Consider the following 15,499-nt stretch of genomic DNA (forward strand, 5'->3'; position numbering starts at 1 on the left):
ATGACGTACCAGGCGACCTCCCAGAAGAAGTTATAACAGCAGTAAAATCAATGAAGAATAGGAAGGACCCTTGGGAAGATGGAATTACAACTGAAATCTTGAAAGGAGAGAAAATCTTTGCAAAACTCTTCACATGCTGCTTGAAGAACAGGAAAACTCTATACTGTAGCAATGGAGCAATGGCATAGTTATCCTCATCCACAACGGAGGAAACAAAGGAAACCTCATGAACTATAGACCAATCAGTCTACTTCCAATCACTTACAAGATTTTTTACAAAGATACTCACTAATCGGCTGCAAAAGACCCTGGACTTTGCCCAGTCTAAAGAACAAGCAGGATTTCTCAGTGGATAAGACACAATGGAACACAAGCAAGATAAGGATCAGCAAAGGAATGGAACAGGGAGACACCATGGCACCTAAGATTTTCACCGTACCACCAGAAGAATTGTTCAGGACATTCAATTGGGAAGAAAGGGGAATCAAAATCAACGGTGAATACTTGAGTCACATACGATTTGAAGATGACATTGCAATTTTCACCACAAGTCCAGAAGTCCTTCCGCAACAAAATCAGAGAACTCGCTGAAGAAAGGACGACGTGGGTCTCCATATGAATCTCAGCAAGACCAAAGTGATGTTCAAAAAATGGAATCGAAGTCAAAGACTACCTTGTTCAGCAAGTATCAATAGATTGGAACCTTTCGATTTAAATAAATAGGATAATGATAACCCATCTCTGTGAGGGAGGGGTATAAGCTTGTCTCACAGGAGAGGGGAGCTGAGGTTGAGAGTGAGAGACTCCGGCCCAGATCCACAAAGAGGTGCAAAACTTTAGCATGCCTTTATTTCCATTCATATTGTAACCCTACTTACCCGGTTAAGGAGTTTACATCTGTTAGACTATATACATTGCTTTGCTTAGTGTCTCCTACCTTGTCAGGGTGCTGGATCTGCAGAGGCTGGGTGTAGATATGCTAATGGGATAATGAATGGCGCCAGGAACTTTTATAGTACAAACAAGAGCTTTATTAAAAGCCATCCACAATGCTCCTCACACATTGATATCATCTACAATATACATGCTTCTTGTATCTTCACAGTGTTTGTACTATTTATCTTAGCTACTTATCTAAGTAGCACCCACTCTTAATGCTCCATGGAGGTACTTAATCTTGTTGCTGTTACTGTCAGCTTAAATGGCCATCTTCTGCATAGCATCCATAACTCTCTGTATCAATTGGGCTGCATTTTAGGTTACCCTTTCTATCCTGAACTGTGGGGTCACTGTCCCGGTACAAGGTTCTGAATGCCTCTCTTAAGCACTCTGTTTCAGTGACAACAGGGGGCCTTCTCAGTAGGGACACTCCGACTAGGTCCCAGGACTACTATTCTAATAACCCCTATTGGACCTTGGCTTCCTTTTTGATCACCTTTAGACTTATGTAGTATCATGGTTACATACTCCAACTAGATGGGACACTTTCCCTGATTATAGAACAACAAACAGGGCCAAGGCAGTATCACTATACATCATTTAAACATTTATATATACACGGGAACATATTTACATTAGTAACAGTGAGGCTCCTTCAACTGTTACTACCAGGAATCTAAGTTCTAGCACCTTCAGGCTACACTATATATACCGCCATGGTGACATCACTGGTCATAATGCATACAGAGGCAGTGACTTCTTTCCTGCTAAGTCATTCCATACCATGTGATGGGAGAGGGGCATTACTCTGCGTGAGCCCACACAGGTAACCCTTAAGGCCATTAACCCCTTACCTAACATAGTAGTTCCTAGGGGAGCCTACACTATGAATGAGGGTAAATGTGTGCTAAAAGGTTTATAGCACCCTTTTATGGATCTGGGCCTCAGAAAGACTGGGCTAGTTAGTTAAAGTGAGAGAGACAGACAGAGTGACACACAGACAGTGACAGGGTTAGTTAGTGTTAGAATTAGAGTTAGCTTGTAAAATAAGTGTTAATGACAGGAATATAAGTCTAGTGTTAGGAATCAGAGTTGTTTGTGTATTAGGAATAAATGTATTAGTTATTTGTTTTGACATTTACATAATCAGTTACGTCATAATACCATGATGAGAAACTGTTCTATATGCAGCTTCTCCCCTCACTAATGCAGATTCCTGAAGTTAGGAAAAATTAAGTATATTAACGCCAAAACCAAATAATAAATATAACGATACCTTCCATTTCTATTAGCAACAGCTGAATAACCTTCCTGCTGAACTATAACACAGGAGGGGGGAAGAGGTCAAATATATTTACTGTTAAAACCCAGCACACAATGATAAATAACATACATTGCAGTCTTCCCACTTGTCTTCAGAGATAATGAGATGATTGATTTAATGTATGACTTAGTGGTCAATTATCATCTGCATTATAGATATTCTATTGTGCACAATGCATTTATATCTTTATTGATCTAGTTTTGTCCAGCAACCTTCATAAGATGCTAATCTTCTGTACCTATATGATAAATACTCTAACATTTGAAAGACTCTGGTGTCTGCTATTCAAATAAATGGCCTTTGAAATGTATTTCATATGTGGCCTCACTTGAAAGACATTACATTTGGAAAGTGACAATCTAAATATAATATATTACTTATGCAAAACATAAACTAATCCACATTCAAGGAATATAGAAATAGGAAAGGAGTCTGAAGCAATTATTTCTAAACATTTGACTGTCTTGTAAATACACTGTATAGTTTACAGCTCATACAGTAGTATACCACATTTGGTTTTTCAGTATTTGCCAAAAACATACCCAAGGTTCAAGGGGAAAAGAGGAGCACGACTATTCATATTACAAAAACAGGATATATACTTTAAAACAATGTAAGTATTAAACAAGTCATACTAAAAACCTCTAAGCTTTAGTTTGGCAGAATTCAAGTAAATCACATTTCCAACTTTCTCACAAATGTTATGTAGCCCTCTTTCCCCTTAATAAAGAGTCTACCAGTACTGCCATTACCTGTTGGCTCACAGGAGGCCAGAGCCTCCACCACTGGGAGCCTGGGGTGATCAGATGTCCACCTCGGTGCAGCGCCTCCACCTGAAAGGGATCCTGACGCAGCAGGATAAGCCCCTCAGAGGTACAATACCAGTAATGCACACACAAGTCTGTATATATAATAACAACCTTTACTATGAACCATAAACAATACCCTGTACCACACAGTATAACAACCCCAACTCTGTACCACCAATGAGTGTCCCCAAAGTACATTAGGTGCTAGGCACCAATACCATGATGTCCTTTTCCCAAATGTCTGGGCCCACCCGAGTGTAGGGAGTAGTGCTACTTCGTGAGTTGTTGGTGCAGTTTGTGAGGTACCTGCCGAGTACTCCAGTACTCGGTGCGGCCGACTTAGCAATGGGGATCCGCTGATCCAGCGACGTCACCGTCCGTGATGGCGTCCGCCACGTTGGGTGGTCTCCGGTGAGAGGATCCCACCTTTAAGAGTCTCTGTACGTAGGTGGTCTGGTCCAAGGTCGCAATCACAGCGCTGCATCTTCCTCTGTGTCCCTGACACTACTCAGTAAATAGGGAAGCGTCCCTATCTAGGACCTTCCCTGAAGAAACCACAAGCTCACTTTAGTGAGCCTATCTGGGACCTAAGGGGTACTATACCTATGCCACTGACACTCAGACCCTACCTTCCCCTTCTCTGTCCCGGCTCCGACTGGCGTGGTCCCTCTGAGCGTGCCAAATGTATCAATCTCATCGCAGGGGATTCCGGCCGCGTGATTGGCTGCTGCAGCCCATGGGGCTGCTGGGGATTGTAGATCCCCTGCGGAGTATTTCTGTAATGGCCGCCACTGTGGAACTGCTCTGTGCATGCGCAAGGTGTGCCAAGATGGCCGTCGCAACCCAAGCCTGCACAGCGCATGGAGTCGTAAGATGGCAGCCACCTGTGCCGAGGAGCTCCGGCGATGCACTCGCCTCCCTTACAGCCCGCAACTGCCGGAGGTAAGGGGGAGCTGAGGGAAGCCCAGCGGGGGACCTGGCTACAGTTACATGATACTGTATGTATGCTGACTGTGTTTTGTTGTATCTTTCTGCCATTAGTCAATCAATTAATAATTTCCCACCAATAAAATTAATTTGCTAAAGGAGCCATAACAGCTAATCGCTAGCAAAATAATGTAGACTTTAAATAGATTATATTGCTAATTAAAGGTTCACTTCCTCCTCCAGTACCACAGTACCAGTGTGATAGTACAAAACTCGTACAGAGAACACTACATTTTATTTAGAAACCAGGTAGAACACTTCAGCAGTTCCAATTCCTTTTTAATTGAAAGAAGAATGGTTCTTACTAATGATTCCTTTACTTCTAGTCCCTCTATCCCATTACAAACTATTGGGGAATTACATCTCGAAAGTTTTACTGGCACGGAAAGGACTAGACAAGGAATTAATGGTAAGAATAATTCCACTTTTCCCTCTGTGTCCCTCCAATGTCAGTAGAAATGACTAGGGAGACACCAAAGCAGCCCCCGCCAACTCAGAGTGAGAGAAAAGCCCACAAACTATAGCAACAAACAATCCACCTCAACAGATAAACACCGGAGACCACACAGACTCTGGACAGGTCGCAGCAGAGAGCACAGGCTATGGACAGGTCGCAGCAGAGAGCACAGGCTATGGACAGGTCGCAGCAAAGAGCACAGGCTATGGACAGGTCGCAGCAGAGAGCACAGGCTATGGACAGGTCGCAGCAGAGAGCACAGGCTATGGACAGGTCGCAGCAGAGAGCACAGGCTATGGACAGGTCGCAGCAGAGAGCACAGGCTATGGACAGGTCGCAGCAGAGAGCACAGGCTATGGACAGGTCGCAGCAGAGAGCACAGGCTATGGACAGGTCACAGCAGAGAGCACAGGCTATGGACAGGTCGCAGCAGAGAGCACAGGCTATGGACAGGTCGCAGCAGAGAGCACAGGCTATGGACAGGTCGCTGCAGAGAGCACAGGCTATGGACAGGTCGCAGCAGAGAGCACAGGCTATGGACAGGTCGCAGCAGAGAGCACAGGCTATGGACAGGTCGCTGCAGAGAGCACAGGCTATGGACAGGTCGCAGCAGAGAGCACAGGCTATGGACAGGTCGCAGCAGAGAGCACAGGCTATGGACAGGTCGCAGCAGAGAGCACAGGCTATGGACAGGTCGCAGCAGAGAGCACAGGCTATGGACAGGTCGCAGCAGAGAGCACAGGCTATGGACAGGTCACAGAAGAGACCACAAGCTCTGGACAGGCAGCTGCACAGGACACAAGCTCTAGAAAGATGGCAGCAGAGTGCTCTGCTCTGTACAAGTGCCATCAGAGCATGCAGGTTGGAAGCAGTGCATACAAGCTCTGGACAGACCACAACAGAGTACACAGGTACTGGACAGACCACAGCAGAGTACACAGGTACTGGACAGACCACACAGGCTCTGTCTAGACAGACTGCAGCATAGTGCACAGACTCTGGATAGGCAGCAGCAGGGCACCCAGCACCACGGAGTCTCAACTTTTTCTTACCTCCAGAATTAAAAAGGAACAAAATAAGGCACTAACCTGTTTCTTAAATACACATACCAACAGAGTCATGCAAATCCTGTTTCAACGTTAGTAGCATAAGAACTTTCCACAGAGGATCTAATCAATCAAATAGATCATGGAAGACAACAAAACCTGTTAGGAGAGAACCCACCCCCCGACCTAGGCACCATAGCTAATTTAGCCAGCACAATGCATTGCACATCCTTCTAGCACTGAAAGCGTTTGATAATGTGAATATTGTCAAATTGCTTTTTAAGACATATTCTGCTATGTAACCTAATCAGTATTATGATAAACATAGAAATGTACAAATTAAGACAAATTCAAGTACCACTTTGCAGTAAAGATCTTCTACCCTTAGGTTTAAATTGTGGCAATTACTGTACATCAAATACAGTACACAGTAAAAGCAGTAGTTTTGTTACGGGTATGTCAAAATGACTGATGGAAAATGTTAACAACTGAATTAGAAGCAGTAGTGTCCACTGTACAGTTGTGTTTCAGTATCTCTGCCGATGGACTCTAGTGGACACTAGTATTGGGTTACTTTACTTTAACCACTGGGTTATTTTGCGGAAGTTGGATATACACTGGCGACACACTTTATTCGAGCTCGGCTAGTCCCACGAATTCGGGTATACCCGGGTGTATTGAGGTTTGTGACTGTTTTCTGCCGAGTGCATTGAGGTATTTTCCAGGCAGGGATTGAAACATTTTATTCCCGCTGGCTGCAATACTGCACAGTATATATATATATATATACTGCATTATAATTCATGAATTTATGCCATCTGGTAGACACGCGAAGCATTGCAGCCTATTAAATCCTAATCATTATCATTTAACAGATCAGCCGCCCGTCAGCCAGGCATGAACCCAGGCTGGGAAGGCAAACGCAACGGGGCTTGTCAGAGGTGAGGAGCGGCGCATTCCAGGTATCTGCCAGGTACATACTGGGTATTTGCTCGAATAAAGTGTGTCGGTGCAGTAGGATGTGGATGTTTAGCAGATTAAATGTGGGCGATTGGTACCTTTAAATAATCGGCAAGTGTAAGAGTTCATTGTGAGCATGAATTTCTGAATAAAAATGGATGGATTTTTCATGCAGATGTAGCGAGTGACATTGTTCCCCGAGATAAGACAGCATCACCGGTTATAACTCAGAACATCACAAAGATTTCATAGGAGTCAACGGGAGCCTTAGGGAAAAATATCACAACATATCCCATTCCAGACAGCATTGTATTAGGACACAAAATTAGTAAAAGTTTCATGTTAAGGTTGACTCAACTATGTGGGGCTTCCCCTTTCAAAGACATGTTGAGACCAAGTGAAAGAACAGTGTGCCCTGTAGTATTAATACTTTAAAGCTGTATCTATCCCTGATATACAGTATATAGTACTAACGCTCAAAGAAATGCTGTTTTGGTGCACATCTAGAAAACCACTTCATTTGTTAAAAGCAGAGCAGGTGACATAGAACCCCTTCCTCCCCCACCCAGATTCTCCTCTCCAGCAGCTTCACCTCCTAATACCGCTCCCCTCCCAGACCTACAAGCTCCAGCCCTCTCATTCCCCCCGCTAAATTTTTCTCACCACCATCCACATCGCCTCCGTCATCCCCTGCACACCCCCTCCCCCAATGATTCCACCATCCATCACCTACTGTATATACATCCCTCCCCTGCACACCCCCTCATTATCCCCAGCATACACTCCCATCATTCCCTACACTCCCCCATCGTTCATCACTTTCTACACATACCTTCTTTCTACACATCACTCCCATCATCACGTGAACAACCCCCCTCATCCCGCCCTTCACAACCAACCAAACCACCCTGCACACACCCCTACCCCCCACCCATAATTCCCCACATGTATAATCTGATGGAACAAAAACCTCAAACTATGCAGGAATATATTCTCAGAAATTGTGGAACATTCCAACTATTGCGCAAAAATGTATTTAAATATTGACCCTTTTGGAGCGCTATTGGGATCCTGACTATTGGGGTTCCAATAGTGGTCTGAAGCATCATTATTTAAATACATTTGTTATATTGCCTTCCTCTGGATCAATAAGTAAGTATAGATATAGGATAAAGTATCTGTTGTCTAAATTTAGCATAGGTTGAACTTGATGGACGTACGTCTTTTTTCAACCTCATCTACTATGTAACTATGTATTTTGAGCAAGCCCTGAGAGTGTCCGCCATTCAGTATTGTTTTATACAACAAATGGTAAATAAGGCCCTAGTATCTTGCATTTAATGAACTAATATTTCATTACAGTTTAGAAAAAAAAAATATATATATAGTTAAATATTAGTTAAATATTATGTTAAATATTAAGATGTTCCACTTTATTCAATAAATACTTTTAATGTTTATATATAGGATGATCAACTTGCCATAATCTAAAAGCACAACCCAAACCAAAAGGCAGAAGCAGAACCCTAAATATTATTAGAGGCAAAACGAGAAAGAAAATACCAAGCCAAGTGAGAGAATCTCAGGTTTCCACCAATGCTTGCATTAGAACTTCAACAAGATAAGCCTGTTACACAAATGATTACCTTTCAGGGATGAAGCAGGTAATTAAATTGCTATGTTAGGAGCCTGCTCATGAAGAAAATGACACAAACATCAGGCAGAAGATCCTCACATGGGGAAAAAGCAATGTGGGATTTATAGATGTATTGCTTTTCATTTATCATAACTACGCTGTAAGGAGCTCTGCATTGACAAATGCATAACTAATACATATAAATGAGTCAATTATCGCTAATGGCCAAAGGCTCACAGCTATATGGTCTGATGTTTTCATTTAAATAAATTAAACATTGATTATTAATGTGGCATCAGCCGTGGCTAAAATCATTCTGTCATTTTGCAGGCATAAATAGCATAGTAAACAATGACCTAAAGCAGAGGTGGCCAACTCCAGTCCTCAAGGGCCACCAACAGGCCAGATTTTAAGGATATCCCTGCTTCAGCACAGGTGGCTCATTCACTCATTGACTGAGCCACTGATTGAGCCACCTGAGGTGAAGCAGGGATATCCTTAAAACCAGACCTGTTGGTGGCCCTTGAGGACTAGAGTTGACCACCCCTGACCTAAAGCTTCAACGGTACCACTGTGAATAACATTCGAATATAAATTCTCACGCACTAACAGTATCTTCAACGTCACAACAAATTACAGCATTACTTAGCGTTGTTTATACTTAAGACATTTTTCTTGTTGTATATGCTTCATTACCTCGTGATCTATTGCAGAGAAAACACGTTTAAAGATTGCTTGCATAGATGATTAAATTACCAACATGCAGATTGCATAATCTAAAGGTCAAGAAAGGCACAGTGAACAATGCTGTATGAAGCTCCAAAAATATGCATTATATTCAACTTTGCAGACAAAGACTGCAGTAGACAAATGACCAAAATAATCACAAAATCAAATTCAACCTTTTGTCTCAGAGCCCAGTAACTCTAATTACTGATGAAATATTACTTCGGACTAGAAATCACTAGCAATCTGTTTTCCTTTTCACAAACCACATTTTTGCAGCAAGGTAAGAACTATGGGGGTCATGCACTAAGCTCCGATAAGTCGTTCTAAGAACGCAAAGTGCTCTTAGAACGTGATGTTGCGCTGAACGCGATTCACAGAGACGCAAACAGGCACTTTGCGTTCTAAAACTGACTTTTTCCTGGAAATTTTTCTAAGTCCAACTTTGCTTGTTCTTTACCCTGTTTGTGTTCAATTCTGCCCTTCTGCGTGATGCACTAAGCTACGCAGCCTTAGCGTACGTGAAAGTTGCGTTCAAGAAAACACGTCAGCTCAAGGCAGCCGCTAAAAAAACTGGACTTAGAATATTTTTGCGCAAAACCCATACAACAGGCTGGCGGGTGTCCCCGGCTGACCCCGCGGGGGTCCCCGAGGGAGGCCGGGGTTCAAGCGGGTATCCCCGGCTGACCCCGCGGGGGTCCGGGGGTCCCCGGCTCACCAAGCGGGGGTCCCTGCGGGAGTGCGGGGGTCCCCGCGGCCGTCTCGGGGTCCCCGCGGGCCTGCGGTACCAATGTTGTGCCTCCAAAAATAATAAACAATATTTATAACTAAATACACCCCCCTAATACATACAATACAGTAATGGGCAAAATTACTATTATCCACATATGGATAATAATGCATTTGCCCATTTTAAATACATATAAATTATAATAAATACAGTAAAAACATATTACACTTACCTTTTCCAGGCACCCACGATGAAGGCCGTCTTCATCCTCATCTTCCTCCTGCCCATGTCCCTCCGGTGCTGCAAAACATACACAAGAATAAAAATAGCCCCTAACCCCTTAATCACCTTAGCGGTCATTAACCACTACAGTCATTAAGGGGTTAACCCACCCTCACCCACCACTCCGGAGGCCTAAATACCCTCCCCTACTACCCATCCCGTGAGGCCTAACCACCCTCACCCACTAACCCAGGCGGGAGGCTTACCCACAATACCCCCTTCCCCCATCCCCAGTACCCACAAGAAAAACAATACACAGCCCCACAATAAACATCATTATATTTATTCTATACATAACCCACCCCCTGTGCCCCCCCATAAATACATGATTTATTATTTTACATACAGGGTTAATACCCCAGGCCCACGGGAGTCCCCGGTGACCCTGACGGGTGTCCGTAAACCTCACAGTAGCCCAGCACCATGTTTCAAACAGAGTCTGGAGGCCTACGGGTGGTCCCCGCCAGGCGCCCTGGTCCACCAGGTGGTCTCCGCGGGCCACAATGGGGTCTCCACAGGTAGGCCCGCGGCTGTCTGGGGGGCCCCGGGTCAGACCCACAGGTGTCTGAGGGGCCTCAGGTGGTTCCCACGGGGGTCTGTGGGCCCACGGGTGGTTCCCAGGGGGGTCCGCGGTGCCCCCAACAGATGTGGGGCCACCGGTTCTTCCCCACAGCTATCTCCCGTGGACACCTCCAGGCTGGTACCCGTGGAAAGCCCGAGGAGACATCAGGTGGTCTCCAGGGGTCCCCTACAGACCAAAAGGAACAAACCCTGTATGTAAAAAAAAATAAACCTGACCTATACATGAAATACATCAATCCCCCCCCCCCCCTCTCTATGGATAATAGATTATTTGCCCATTATGAAACACATAAAACATGCATAAATAAAAACATGAAATCTTAATCTGAAAATCACCACATTGCATCTTACAATTAAACCAGCAGCTAGACAAATGTATATCAAATGTCACACAATTGCATTGAGTGTGTACATGATGCAATTAATCTGTGCATCATGTAACACTATGCAAAATCTATTTCAAAATAAAATACACTATGAACAATGTCCCCTAACCACCAATGCCATCCACAAAATCAAATAGAAAGTAAGCAACATAAAGAAATTTACCATCAATCAATCAATTTCCTAAACCAATTACAGTACAATCCAAATCAATTATACAATTCCCTATTCAATTCCTAAAGCCAAACCATTGCCAAAATAATTCTAATTGAAAGTAACCACCATCATTCAAATCTAAGTACCAGAAATAAGCCATTAAAAATAATGTCACTAAATAAAAATTACATTACACACACAAATGTATAAATAAAGCTGCTAAATACATTAGAGATACATGAGATACATAAACATTAGCAAAACAATCATGTATTATCCCTGTATGTATATACATAACATACAGAGGAAATAAAAGAGCATAATAAACAATGCATTTACATCCCAAAATCCCATACAATACACCCATTCAATGGCCCTGAATGTATGTATGTATATCCATAGGGACATAGATCAATTCAGGGGCATTAAATGGAATTTAAAAAAATACACATGAATAAAAAAATAAAAAAACCTGTAAAAGTTAAAATAATAAACTTTTCTTGTGTTTACTTACCATTAGATGCCCACTCACCGAAATCCAGGGGAACCGGAAGGTCTCGAACCAATCCACAGGTAACCATAAAATACTAAACCCTTACAATCCACAACGGTGTCTTCTTTCTTCTATTTGTAATCCTTTTCGTCAGTGTTGGTGTCTTCTTTTCTTCTTTGGGGTCTTCTCCGTCTTCTTCCATTTCTTACGCCCCGCCCTTCTTCTCTTCTTAGGAGGGGAGGTCTTCCCTCCACGGCGTCTGGCTTCAAAATGAGACGACATAGGCTTTTATAGGCCTATGACGTCACATTTTGGTCAAATGTTTCCCACGGCCCTGATTGAGCCGTGAGAAACATGTGATTTGAGGGGAAAAAAACCCAATGATGACGTCATTTAAAGGCAATGACTCCAGCCAATCAGAATGGCTGAGCTTCAATTGCCTTTAAGATGACGTCATCAAAACAAAGATGGCCGGAAAAAAATCATAGCACACAGGGAAAGGAAAAGTTAGCAGACACACACATATGTGCACAATAGAGCAAAGTTTCAAGGCCTCCAGGCATCTTCATCGGGCCCGTGTCTGCTAACTTTTCCTTTTTCTGTATTGCTGCTTTATTTTTGATACATTAAAGAAACTTGGTGAGATCACAAGGAAAACGTAAGTCCTTCTTTGATTTACTTTTTGAGTACGTCATGTGATATTTATAGTGACGTTCCATAGCCATGTGTCAACCTTCTCAGATGGCCCTAACCAACAACCTTCGAGAGCATCCTTACTGACTTCTTGCAAAGAGAGGTATAGTATCAGAAGTGCAGTTATAGCCGGAGTGTGGTAGTGCGTTGCCGAGCCTGTTGAGAAAAGGTTAGCAGATACTTGCAATGTCCTGGGTATGAGAGTTTGGATAGTAATGTCCGTGTGCCAGAGTTCAGGGGTAATAGAGAGCAGCGTAATCAAGTCCATAAGCCAGTGTTCGAGGATAGAAGAAAGAAGGGTAATCCAATTCAAAGCAGAGTTCAAGCCAGGGAGATCCAAAGGTAAACAGGGACAGGAACCAGCACTGAAAGAGACAGGAGAGCCAAGCATAGAGACTGCACACACAGGGGTCACAAGAAGCTATGCAGAGCAATGAGCTAGAGGACAGGCAGGGATTATAAAGGAGGGAGCACCAATGGGAGAGAGAGGAGGAGCAGAGGGTAGAGTGAGGGGCTGCAGAGATAGGTCAGAAGGAGAGAGGGAGGAGACAGGTAGATCAGACAGGGAAATGGCTTGCACACTATGAGGAGCGGAACCAGGGCTCAGGGAAGACCTACAAGTGGAGCGTGTGCGCACCTTCTGTAAGGGCTGGATGCACGCGCACAGTGTGTGCCAGGGAGCATGAGGAGCGTCGCGCCACGGGGGCGCTCGCCAAGGACGGCGACGGAGCAGGAGGAGCAGCTGAAGGAGGTAACGTGGCAGGAGAGGGAATCAAGGGGCGCCGCGAGCGATGAGTGCCGCGGGGGGATCGGGAGTTTGGGGATAAGCGCGCACCTTGCGGGGAACGTGCGTGAGAGCTGGGCGTGCGTCCGGACAGGGCGCAGAGGAACGGGTGCGGGAGGAGGAAGGGAGAGATGAACGAGGAGGTGGAGGAGGTAGGTCAGAGGCAGGGAGAACAGGGGTGACGGGGACACATTGAGAAGCAGGTATCCCCTGAAACGTCACAAAAACAGAGAGAAAGAGAGAGAGAGACATGAGGGGGATCAAAGAGAGAGAGAAACATGAGGGGGATCAAAGAGAGAGACATGAGGGAATCAAAGAGAGAGAGAGACATGAGTGGAGCAAAGAGAGAGAGAGAGAGACATGAGGGGGCAAGGCCACCAACAGAAATCATGGGGCCCAGGACAAATGAAAGGAGCAGCCCCCCCCCCTCCCCCGAACCCATAGGGCACCTACCACGTAAAAATATTTTTTCAGCGCGCAACTTTTACTTAACTGTTTTCTTATTATTATAATATGGAAAAAAACATTACAATGCAACCTGTTTATTTTTATATTTTCAACAAAAGACAGGTGACTGCCGCAATGTCCCATCAACGCAAATTAAACAGGATCTGGGTAAAGCCTAGATTTAATGTACAATGGAATTTAAGAAAATAAATTGTAAAAAACGTGAACATCGTTGATATGTGTGTGTAATTTAATAACACATTCAGGATACACAGAGAGTCCCTTTCTAATCTTTAAAAAATAAAACGGACAATCCTTTTAGAACATTGCTGGCTAGTACAGATTGATGTATGGAATTCCTCTACCATACTGTATACTGTATGTTTGGTCTGCTTACACCACAAAAGTTCACATTAGTCACAATAATGAATGACCTTAAAAATCAGACCAAAACACAGTAAGTGCAATGCCCCAAATCTGTAGCACGACCATGGCTAATCTAGTGTTTATCTATCCTGCTTTGAAGGCAATAAAAATGTCCCTGCTTTCTCTGGAAATGACTCATCAGTGACATTTAACTCGAGCATGGAGAGCAGCTATTAACTTAATTATATGAATGTGCTTAAGAAAGCTAATTTTTTGATAAGTCGGGAGACTTTATAGAAAAATATGTTATTGTGTGGTACTGTGCCACAATATCAAATCTTATGACACATATAACCTGATCATTTTGCCTTTCTTTGACTGGTCAGGTAGGTAATGTTGGAACAGTAGCGGAGTAATAAAATATACTGTAGAGACAAACAATATTTCTGCTTGCATCCAAAAACTGCTTATAAGAGGATCACATTAAATAAGTTGAGTGTGTTTTTTTAGGAGAGAAAAAAAATGAATTCCCTTTCCTGACACTGATCACAGATCATTTAACACTAGTGAAATATGAGAGACTTGAGAGATCAAACTGATATTCCGTATTATTTGCTCACCATTCTCTTGTTATGGTTGACTTTGAAATAATAAACAATTATTGAGGTCTATGATAAATAAAACATTACATTGTATCAGAGTAGTTGCTTTTGTTTCTAATGTCAGTTTTATATCCATGAATGCAATACTAACAAGTCTTCACTACCATCCCTCACTATGGCTAATACAAACAACTTTGGCATAAATTATTGAAGTTATGGACACTTGAAAAGGCATCGCACATCCAAACCTGTCCACATCTAAACAACCCAAATGCCTATTGTTATAGTTAGAGATGTACAAACTGTTCGCAAGTTGTTGCTTTTTTTTTCAAATTGTGCTACATTATCATAATTTTGGGGGGCAGGTTTAAAAATTCAGAATTTCTTTTTAGAATTTGTCAAAAACGGCAAAGTTTAGCATTTTTTCCAATTTATTTTTGAAATGTGGGGAAAACAACAGCATTCGTGCCACAATTTTTCACCGATATTAACCCAATTTTGTTTTTAAAAATAAATAAAAGCAAGGTGCCATGACTCCCTGTGAATTTTTATGGTTACATTTGAAATAATTTTTATTAAAAACCCCTGTAATTTAGAAGTGCTCATATAACTACAGTAGTTATGGTGTCTTATAGTATATCACTGCTAGGGAAATTCAGCATCACAGCTAACAAACTTAACAAATAACTGGGTTGTAAGTAAGACAAAAAAATAAGTGATAACTGCTAACACAAAAATCCAAAATCAGATTTTCCAACAAACTGTGCTGGTTGGCCTGAACTAATAATGTGTTTGTTTTTATATTATGTGTAAGATGTCATAAAACTAATTTTAGGTTTTGATATATACTACAACCCTCAGGTGATTGGCAAAATTAATCATTGTTTGCACATACAAATGGTTTGGCTTAAACCATTCATGGCTTACCACGCTGGCATTTTCATTGCAATACGCATTAACATAGATAGCTCGTGTAGATAGAGCATGTAATGTTTTAAACACACATGGCTGTAAATCAGTTTTTATCCCACCACCATCTCTATTGCGGGGAAAAATAATAGAATATTTCTGCTATCTTATCTCATAAACCTTTGAT

The 15,499-nt window shown here is 42.8% G+C and overlaps 1 protein-coding gene across 10 annotated transcripts in view; it reads right to left on the bottom strand.

Annotated features, from left to right (window-relative positions):
- MYO3B (myosin IIIB) overlaps nt 1-15,499 on the bottom strand; it is a 410,453-nt gene that overhangs the window by 252,388 nt on the left and 142,566 nt on the right. The window contains exon 9 of one of the 10 annotated variants that reach the window (XM_075609103.1): nt 12,096-12,569. The exons of the other annotated variants lie outside the window; for them this stretch is intronic. Within the exon in view, the coding sequence (XP_075465218.1) occupies nt 12,203-12,569 (367 nt within the window). The 3' untranslated portion in view covers nt 12,096-12,202. Of the gene's footprint in view, nt 1-12,095; nt 12,570-15,499 lie in introns of those variants that run through there. 10 annotated transcript variants of the gene reach the window in all.

This window comes from Ascaphus truei, chromosome 7 (assembly GCF_040206685.1).
Source record: "Ascaphus truei isolate aAscTru1 chromosome 7, aAscTru1.hap1, whole genome shotgun sequence".
NCBI classification, from domain to species: Eukaryota; Metazoa; Chordata; class Amphibia; order Anura; family Ascaphidae; genus Ascaphus; species Ascaphus truei.